Here is a 10,571-nt window from a genome sequence, read left to right on the forward strand (position 1 = left end):
CTGCCGTAGGATGTTCGCCAAGAACATGCCTGATTTTAAGTGGGCAGAGAATGTGTCCAGGTGGCTCGCAGCCGAGGACAACCAGGTGGAGTGTCAAGCTGACAGGGATGACGCTGCCAAAGCTCAGGAGGCAGCTGCTAAGGAGGCGCAAGCTCGGAAGGTTGCTTCGGAAGGTGACACCACTACGGGAGGTGCTTCCCAAGCTACTCCCCAGGGGCCTGCTGGTGAAGTCCCTTAGGAACTCGGGCAACCGTCTTCTTCAGAGTCGGTTGGCTCCAGTTGAGGGTCTCCAAACTTGTGCTTAACACTCTCCCCTTTTGCCTCGGTTCTGCGTTGTACTTTAATAATTTCTTTTTTTGTTTTCCTAGTACTTCGGTAGGCCGACATTTTGTCTATTGATCTGCCGATTTTAGCTCTTAGGTCATTTTGTTTTCAATTTTTGAGGGCTCCTCGGGCTGTGCCGAGCTTTAGTTGGTATGATTGTACTTGTCCCCCCAAATATTGAATAAAAAATGACTTTGCTGTTTCGTATTTTACCGAAGCGTCTGTTTTTTTGAATCCACCATTTTGCTAAGTTGTTTCCTTGTTTGCGAGCTCTCCCAATCCGTAGATTTTCTAAGACTCGTTTCGAGCTTTGCTTAGGTTATGCGGGTGGATTTGATAGCTTTAGACTTGTCTTTGATTTCCTTGGAGTTTCGTTTCCGAGCTCCTCAGATTCGAGGGGCTGTTAGGAGGCTACTCTGAGCTTTTTAACACCTGTTGACGTATTTAAAGTCTGCTTCTAAGCTCTTCAGATCCGTGGATCTGTTTTAGGAGTGCTTTTGAGCTTTTTAATGTATGTAGTGTTCAGAGTCTGCTTCTGAGCTTTCTGATCCGTGGATCTGTTGAGTCTGCTTTTGAGCTCTTTTAATGTTTGTAGACATGTCTAGAGTCTGCTTTTGAGCTCTTCAGATCTGTGGATCTGTTGAGTCTGATTTTGAGCTCTTTTAATGTTTGTAGACATGTCTAGAGTATGCTTTTGAGCTCTTCAGATCTGTGGATCTGTTGAGTCTGCTTTTGAGCTCTTTTAATGTCTACTTCTGTTCTTCCGATTTCTTGTGGTTCGGGAACCTGGGCAAGAAATCGCAAGTCTGATTTAGTTATGAGTTTCGGGGATCCGTGGATCTGAGCCGAGCTCTTTATAACTTCGAGACTTTTTTGCGAACGGAATGTCCCTGGGTACCGCAAATCCGAGGATTCCGGACGGTACCTTGCGGGCTGTTTCGAATTAGCTATTTCTTGGGCCTTTTGACCCCAGGAAATGGCTACTTCGGGTTGATTTTAGCTTCGGATTGATCAGATCCGAAGTTGCATGTATTCGTATAAAAACATAGTGATAGAAAAAAAAAGACATAGGGATATGTTTAATGAAACACATGGTGCCAGTGGCTTTCCTCTTCTCATTAAACGACTTACTTGGAGTACAAAAGGAGGGGTGAGATCATACAAAATATTTCTTGAGAACATCGGCATTCCAATGGTTCTTCAAGATTGTTCCATCTAACTGTTTAAGCATAAAGGTGCCAGTCCTCTTTTCAGAGTGGATGATGTATGGTCCTTCCCATGTTGCCGAGAGTTTCCCGTGGATCTTTCCCTTCTGAACTGCAACAGCATTTCTGAGCACTAGGTCACCGACCTTTAGAGGTCTGGCGTTGACTCTTCGATTGTAGTGCTTGCTGACTCTTTGCTGGTAGGCTGCGTTGAGAGTCCTGGCTTCGTCCCGAGCCTCATCTAGTAGATCCAAGGATTCAGACAGAACTTGATTGTTGCTTTGCCCATGGCTTCCATCATACTTGTTGTATGCTTGGACCCTTAGGCTTTCTGTTCCGATCTCTACAGGGATGACAGCTTCGGAACCGTAAACCAAGTGGAAGGGTGTTGGTCATGTGGCCTCTTTCTCGGTGGTCCGAAGGGACCAGAGTGTCCCAGGGAGCTCCTCTAGCCATTTGCTCTTTTCGTCTTCGACTCTCTTCTTGAGTGCATTGAGGATGAGTTTGTTTGCGGCTTCGGCTTGGCCGTTGCTCTGAGGATGGCACACTGCTGAGTAAGCGAGGCGGATACCGAACTGTTCACACCATCTTTGCAGTGGTGTGTTTTCGAATTGTTTCCCGTGGTCAAAGACCATTAGCCCGGTATCCCGAACCTTGTGATGATATTTTGCCAAATGAACTTGCGGACCTGTTGCTCCGTGATGGATGAGACTGCCTCGGCCTCAATCCACTTACTGAAGTAGTCGACCCCTACAATCAGCCACTTTTTCTGATTCACTGCCGAAGGGAATGGACCGATGATATCCAAACCCCATTGTGCAAATGGTAAGGGGTAGAGTGTTGCTTGCTGGGTTTGGGCTGGCTGGTGGATTGCAGGTGCGAACTTTTGGCATTTCTCACATTTCCTTGTCAGCGCCTTTGCTTCGGAGACCATGGTGGGCCACCAGAATCCGGCCCTTAGTGCCTTGTGTGCCAGTGCCCTGCCTCCGATGTGATTTCCACATATGCCGAGGTGGATTTCCCTTAGGATATAATCGGCATCGGTTGGGCCTACACACTTCAGCAGTGGGGCTGAGAATGACTTCCTCATGAGCTCTCCGTTGGCGTCAATGATTAACCACTGGTTGAACCTTTTCAGCTTCCTTGCTTGCAGCTTGTCTTCGGGAAGTTCTCCCCTCTCTTTGTACGCAATGACTGCGTCCATCCAGCTCGGTCTGGGCGCACATTGCACACTGTGGGGGGTGGCATGTCAATGCTTGTTTCTTGGTGTACTTCCACATGGACTGACCTGTTTAGGTTGGTGAGCGTTGAGCTTGCAAGTTTGGATAGTGCATCTGCTTGTGCGTTCTGACCTCGGGGGATGAGTATGACTTCGAAGGATCTTAACTTTGACGTTAAGGATTTGATTTTTGCTAGGTAAGCTGTCATGCTTGGCCATTTGGTCTCATACTCCCCTCGGATCTGGTTGGCAACGAGCTGAGAATCAGTCTTGAGACAAACATGTTCGGCTTCCAGAGATAAGCACAGCTCTATTCCTGCGATTGCGGCCTCGTATTCGGCCTCGTTGTTGGTTGCTTTGAAACCGAACTTTAGGGCGTACTCTATGCTCTTTCCCACTGGGGGTATCAGTACTACTCCGGCTCCCGAGCCGTTCACAGTGGAAGATCCGTCGGTGTAGACCTCCCATGTCCTTTTGGTGTCATCTAGCATTTCCTGATATGAGCATTCGGCCAAGAAGTCTGCGAGCGCTTGCGCTTTGATGGCTGTCCTTGGCTGATACTTGATCCCGAACTCAGATAGCTCGAAAGCCCATGCAGCCAATCTTCCCGATCTCTCTATTTTGTCTAGCACTTTCTCTAGTGGTTGGTCAGTTAGCACCCCTATTTGATGGGAATCGAAATAGGTCTCAGTTTCCGAGCTGCTACCACCACCGCGTATGCTACTTTCTCAATGAGCGGGTACCGAGTTTCGGCGTCTGTCAAGGTTCGGCTGGTAAAATAGATTGGCTGTTGCTTCTTTTCCTCCTCCCGGAGGAGTACTGCGCTTACGGTTTCGGGGCTCACTGTGACGTACAAGTACAGAGTTTCCCCTTCTTTTGGCCTGGCTAGCGTCGGCAGTTGAGCTAAGTGAGCCCTGAGTTGCTGGAATGCGTCTCTTTGCTCTTGTTCCCATGTCAACTCGGGGTCCATTTTCCTCGGGACGCCTTTCTTTTTGATGGGTTCTGCTTCTCCTCCTGGGAGGGTCTTAGGTTTGAGAGCTTTAAAGAAGGGTGCCCCTTTATCCAAAGCTTTCGATATGAATCTTGACAGTGCGGCTAACCTGCATGTTAGCCTTTGTACGTCTCTCTTTGTCTTCGGCTCGGGCAAATCTAGCGCGGCCTGGACCTTGTCCGGGTTCGCGTCTATTCCCCTTTCGCTCACCATGAATCCGAGGAACTTCCCTGATTTTACCCCGAACACACATTTCTTCGGGTTCAATTTCATGTTGTATTTCCTCAGGTTGGCGAAGGTCTCAGCCAAGTCTTTGATGTGATCTTCTTCTTTCACGCTTTTTACTATGGAATCGTCCACATAAACCTCGACGTTCCTTCCCTTTTGATCGGCGAACACGTGATCAACTAGTCTTTGGTAGGTGGCTCCGGCATTTTTCAATCCGAAGGGCATCATTCTGTAGTTGAACACTCCCGCGCTTGTGATGAAGGCGGTCTTCGCTCTATCGTCAGGGTGCATGAATACTTGGTGGTAACCTGAAAAGGCGTCCATGAAGCTCAGCAATGCATGACCACTGGTGAGTCCACTAGCTGATCTATCCTCGGGAGGGGATAGCAATCTTTTGGGCAGGCTCGGTTCAGATCAGTGAAATCGACTCACATGCGCCATGAGCCATTCGCTTTCTTGACCATGACCACGTTGGCCAACCACTTGGGGTACATGCATGGATCGATGAAGCCTGCCTCTTGCAGTTTCTTTACTTCTTCGGCGATAGCTTTGTTTTTCTCCGAGGAGTAGTTTCTTTTCTTCTGTTTGATTGGCCGAGCTTCGGGACCGACATCCAACTTGTGACAGATCATCTTCGGATCTATCCCTGGCATGTCAGCCGCCGACCATGCGAAAATTTCTTTGTGATCCCTCAGCAATTGGATCAACTCTATTCGAAGTCCCGAGCCTAGGCCTCTGCCTATTCGGATACTTCTGTCTGAACCATCCTCTAGGGGAATATCTTCCATTTCTTGGTCTGGTTCGGGGGAAAGGGTCTCTGGTCGAGCATCAACCTCTGCGGGCTTTACCAGACCTCTTGGCCTCTTTTTCTCCACCTGGGGGAGGGCTCTTCTCATCTTCGTCCTCAGGACTGTCTCCTAGCTTCGGCTTTCGGATGGCCGTGTGACAGGTTGATCTTGCCACCTCTTGGTCGCCTTTTATCCGCTCGGCGAAGCCTGCATCCGAGACGTACATCATCATCTGATGGTATGTGGATGGGACTGCTTGTATTTTGTGGATCATGGTTCGTCCCATGATGACGTTATACACTGAGTCGCAGTCCATCACCAGGAATTCTTCTCGGACGTTTCTCGCCGCCAGGCCTTGGCCGATTGTGACGGGTAGGGTGATCTTTCCTCGGGGAATAGCTGCGGATCCATTGAATCCGATCAATGGGTAGCTGACCTTGGTCAGTGACTCTTCTCCCTCTTCGAGGATGAGCTGCTCGAAACAGTTCCTGAAGATGATATTGACGGCGCTCCCTCCATCGACTAGTACCCTGTGGATATTGTGGTTGTTGAGATCCATTTCGATCACCAACGGGTCGTCAAGTTTGTACTGGGTCCCGAGGCAGTCATCAACAGTGAAGGTCATGTTCGGGGGGGTAGGCTGGTTCTCCCCAACATTGCTGAAGTTGACTCGGTGGGAGAGAGCTCTTAAGTGTTTCTTGCTGGCGTGGCCGGACCTCTGTCCTCCGAACACCACGAGAATTGGTTTCTTCTTTTGCCCCTCGGTCTCATGGACTCTTCTCTGGGCTTGCTCTTGTAGCTTTCCAGATGTTGCTTTCTCTTTTTCTTCCCTCTCCGTTCTACGGTCGAGCAAGTATTGCTTTAGGTAGCCTCGGCGAATGAGGTCCTCGATGTTGTCCTTCAGCGAGTTGCATTCCTCAGTGGTATGGCCGAAGTCATCGTGGAACTCACACCACTTGTTCTTGTTCCTTCGGAGGGGGTTGGATCTGAGCTTGTCTGGTAGCTTCCACTTTTCATCATCTTTGTGGAGGTTGAAAATTTCTCTTCGGGGTATGGCGAGTGGAGTGTAGTTGGTGTATTTGGGTTGAAATTCACCCTTTTTCCCATCCTTGTTTGGGCTCGCCTCTCTCGCACCCACCTTCTCTTTCCCCTTTCTCGAGTTGCCCTCGGGCTTACTCTGATTTGCCTTGTTATCTTTCGGATCCGAGGATCCTCTTAGCCTTGCTGCGGCCTTGTTGAACTCTTCTGTTCTGATGAACGCATCTGCCATTTGGAGCACGTCCGCTATCTTGGAGGGGTTTTTCATTGTCAGTTTGTCTCAGAATTTTCCATCCCGTAGCGTGTGCTTCAAGGCGAAGATTGCCACGTCTGGCTGCAGGTTCGGGATGTTGGTGGATTCTTTCATGAATCTGGCCATGAAGTCTCGCAGGCTCTCGTCCCTTTCTTGCTATATAAAAGTTAGCTCGGCAGTGGTTCGTTCTGGGCGATTGTTGCTCACGAACTGCACGCAGAACCTCTTCTTCAGCTTCTTCCAACTTTTGATCGATCCCTTCGGCAGCGATCTGAACCATTCTCCCGCGACTCCTGTCAGCGTGGTTGGGAAGTATTTGCACCAACAGGCTTCGGAGTAGGGACTTAGAAACATCTGTTGTTCATAGGAGATGGCGTGATCCCTCGGATCCGTAATCCCGCTGTATGTCAGGTGTGCTGGCAACCTCACTTTGGGGATCGTTTCCATGACAATGTCATCCGAGAATGGGGACGATGCTGGAGTCATGATCCTCTTTCCTAGCCTCGCCCTGATACCTTCGCTCTTCGAGTTCCCTCTAAGGGATTGCTCGGGGGGGTGTAGGGGGCTAGGAGTTCGGTCACTTCTCCTTCTCCTTCTCGACTGGCCATTGCCTTCGGGTTGTCTACTGGACCCACAGGGGCTACCCAGCTTATCATGAACTGAAGGTCGCAGTCTGCTATGGACCGAGCTTCGGATCCGAGTGTGATCACTTGCCCCGCTTTGGAGAGCTTGCGGTGTTGAAGACGGCGTTGCGAACCACTCTGGCTGCTGTGCAGCTCTCTGCTGCGTGTCCCACGTGCTCTCTCTCCACATTGTCATCAGGTGTGTTCCTGACATTGTGGAGAGATCTTACTCGGGCCTCACATTGTTCTCGTCAGTCGAGGGCATGTTCAGCAAGACCTGTCGTCTAGCTCTCCTCGTCTCTCGCCGTGCTGCTGCCTGGGCTTGTTCTTTCTCGTTGAAGAGGAAGTTCTGCATGATGGTCATGGCCGCAGCGAGCTCTTCTCGAGAAGGGAGTGGTCTGCTGGTTGTGGCGGTGGGTCTCGTCGGCTGCGATCTCGCCACTGAGTGCAGCTGTTCCCCTCTATCGGATTCCGAATCCGTTTGGACAAGGACATCTCCCACCTGGTTGTCATTGTTGGGAATTTCCATTTTTTTCGTGAAAAATGAAGTGTTTTTCGGAGCTTTCAAGTGTTCGTCCCCACAGACGGCGCCAAATTGTTCCGGTGTTGAAGTGGATGAAACAATGATCTTCGAATGAAGGCCCTTTTGTGTGTGTTGAAGATCTTGCTAGCTCGAATGTGTCGTGTCCAAATCAACCTGCACAATAAACAAGTTACTAGCCTCGGGGGTGTTTCCGAGGAAAGCCCCTCCGATGCCTAAGTAAGAACAATGCTCGGATTCTAGAGAGAGACGTTCTCTAGAAGAGTAGTCTTAAGGCGTGAAATGGACGTACCTTGGGGTGTGTGCCTTGGCGGCTTATTTATAGTGTTTGAGTAGTAAATGTGCCCATAGGTCATTTATTACTATTTAAGCCTTGGACCTCTAGGGTGGCTGACAAGCCAAAGGAATTGGTCGTGGGTTGATATTGCTGTATAGAGCCTTTGGGCTTTGGACTTACAGGCCCAATTGGTTTCCAATTGGGAGCCCAAACAATAATTATTTCAAACTCCTCGGGTAAATAGCCGGACCCTTTGTTCCTATGAGCCAACTTGAAGAGATAGAAATAAAAGCATCAGCAGCAAATTAGCTACCCAAAAGAGTTATAGTGTGTGCTACTCCCTTTGTTCCTATGAGCCAACTTGAAGAGATAGAAATAAAAGCATCAGCACCAAATTAGCTACCCAAAAGAGTTATAGTGTGTGCTACTCCTCTGCTCGCTGCCGCTATTTTGGTTTCACCAACTATGCATATTTTTTTAAATTAAATTTACATTTTTTAAAAATTAAATTTACATATTTTTTTTTACTAAATATGCATATATTTTTTTTCCTAAATATGCATATATTTTTTTGTTTTCAGAAAATAAAAAATTGTATTCATCTCCAAAAAGAAGTGCACATATAGTTGTAATATTATGCACACTTAGTTCAAAAAATATACAACTTTAATTCAAAAAATATGCACAAAGGAACCTCACCCATCAACTTTAACAATCCACTTTTTCTCTAATATCTTTTTACATTGTCTCTCTCTTTATCTCTTTAAGTTCACCATCTTTACATAATCTATTGTTTGATTTTGAAATTTAGAGTAATATAAAAAAGAATAACTTTACACCAAGTATTCATGAGATTGATTTTTTCGTACTTTGATTTCAGCCCATTTTTAATGTACCTTCAGTGGTCACTTGACGTACATATATGATGCTTATTTGAAGTAGCTCTAGCTACGTGTTCTTTCTCGTTGATGTGGTGTATATTATATGGATCTATGGTGTATTTTTGATGTCTTTGTAGTGTATTTCTAGTGTATTTGTAGTAACATTATTCTTTTATGTTTTAGATGATAATATAATTTACATTGATTTTTATGTTAATCAATTGGACTATTTGTTTAAAAAATTGATAGACTCCCTCCGTTCCTTATTGTTTTCTCCATTTAACTTCTTTAACTTTTTTTAGAGTTTAATAGAGAGGTACTTTTTTTTGTTAACTTAAATTTTGTTTCTTGATTTCATGTATTTGCTATAGGTGTTTTTAAGGTGGCATAATAGAGAGAAAGTTGGCGATTGAAAGATTTACAACTATATTTTGAACGTTGTAGTTGGGTAATGTTTTTCTCCCCTTATTTATTTATTTATGTGGTATTTAATATACACTTGATGTTTCATACTTAAAATAACAAAAATTTATTATCATAAAATTAGAATGACCATATAATTTATTTTGTTTTTTTAATATTGGTTAACTTCTTGTGTTGGTGTGTTGATACTTTTAAGATTGATTAATAATGTAGGATTCTCATGGATTTATTTCTGGACAAAAGTTGGGTGAAACTAAATAGAGCTCGGGAAGAGTATAGGAATGCTTTAGTAACTTTTTTGGATCATGCATTTGCTACTTCTGCTGTAGAGAACAAGATTGCTTGTCCATGTGGAAATTGTGCTAATCGCTTTTATCATGAAAGAGAATTAGTTATGAAACACATGATCATGAAAGGGATGGATATTGATTATCAGAAGTGTATTTGGGTATTTCATGGAGAACCTAGGGTCTGTGATGGTGATAGGTTTTTACACAACAACTCAACTGATGTGACAAATAATGCATGTGACAATGATATTCTTAGAATGGTGGAAGATGCTTTTGAATTTCGTGAACCATCAAGTAGCACTACACCAAGTATGAATGATGAAGAAAAAACATTTTTTGAGTTAATTGATGATGCTAAGCAACCTTTATACCCTGGTTGTGAAGAATTTTCCAAGCTTTCCTTCATTGTTGAAATGTATCATTTGAAATGTTTGTATGAAGTATCTAATGTGGGTTTTGATGCATTTGTAAAATTATTTAAAAGAGCTCTTCCTAAAGATTCCACATTGCCGAATTCTTTCAATCAGATACAAACTATCATTAAGAAACTTGGTCTAGATTATAAAAAGATTGACGTGTGTCCAAATGATTGTGTTCTTTTTTGGAAAGAAAAAATTGTTTTAGATAAGTGTCTTGTTTGTGATGAATTGCGATGGAAGACAACTGATGATGGTTCAATAATTAAATTAGCTAGTGGTCAAAAGGTGCCAAAAAAGGTGTTGCGTCATTTCCCTTTGATACCCAGGTTGAAAAGGCTTTATGTCATCAAAAACTTCCCATTTAATGAGATGGCATGTTGATGAGAGACAAGATGATGGTAAGTTGAGGCATCCAGCAGACTCTATTGCTTGGAAATCTTTTGATGAAAGGTATCCTACTTTTTCTAGTGATGCACGTAATGTCAGGCTTGGTTTGAGTAGTGATGGATTTAATCCATTTGGAATGATGAGTAGTCAATATAACATATGGCCAGTTGTTTTGATGGCTTACAATTTACCCCCTTGGTTATGTATGAAGCAATCTTATTTCATGCTTTCATTAATTATACCTGGACCAAAAGGCCCTAGTAATGATATTGACGTGTTCTTAGAACCTTTAATTGATGAGTTACAATTATTATGGGAGGTTGGCGTAGATACTTTTGATGCTTCAAAAGGTGAAACCTTTAGATTATATGGAGCACTACTTTGGACAATAAATGACTTTCCTGCATACGACAATCTATCTGGTTGGAAAATTAAAGGAAAATGTGCATGCCCTTAATGTAATATGGATTCGTGCTCGTTTTATCTCGAAGGGAGTAAAAAATTGTGTTATTTGTATCATCGATGTTTGTTGGATGATGATCACAGTTTTCTCCGTGATAGTAGGTCATTTAATGGTAAAGTAGAATTGCGCCCTCTTCCTAAATTATGGACAGGATCAGAGTTGTTAAAGCAAATGGAGAATGTTGATGTTGTATTTGGAAAACACCCTGGTGTTCATAAGTT

At 44.8% G+C, this 10,571-nt stretch overlaps 1 protein-coding gene across 1 annotated transcript; it reads left to right on the plus strand.

Annotated features, from left to right (window-relative positions):
• The first annotated feature begins 9,011 nt into the window (after positions 1 to 9,011).
• Positions 9,012 to 10,344, plus strand: LOC110803680 (uncharacterized). Its single transcript, XM_056833706.1, has 2 exons — positions 9,012 to 9,826; positions 9,951 to 10,344. The coding sequence occupies exons 1-2, from the start codon at positions 9,012 to 9,014 to the stop codon at positions 10,342 to 10,344; spliced, it is 1,209 nt and encodes a 402-aa protein (XP_056689684.1).
• The last annotated feature ends 227 nt before the right edge of the window (positions 10,345 to 10,571 follow it).

Source organism: Spinacia oleracea, chromosome 1 (genome assembly GCF_020520425.1).
Source record: "Spinacia oleracea cultivar Varoflay chromosome 1, BTI_SOV_V1, whole genome shotgun sequence".
In the NCBI taxonomy this organism is placed as follows: Eukaryota; Viridiplantae; Streptophyta; class Magnoliopsida; order Caryophyllales; family Amaranthaceae; genus Spinacia; species Spinacia oleracea.

What these genes read in the sequence shown, in the direction of transcription:
- LOC110803680 (XM_056833706.1), top strand. Translation starts at nt 9,012, where the DNA reads ATGGATTTATTTCTGGACAAAAGTTGGGTGAAACTAAATAGAGCTCGG. An exon ending in CATTTCCCTTTGATACCCAG is followed by an intron (nt 9,827 to 9,950) that starts GTTGAAAAGGCT and finishes TTTTGATGAAAG; the next exon opens with GTATCCTACTTTTTCTAGTG.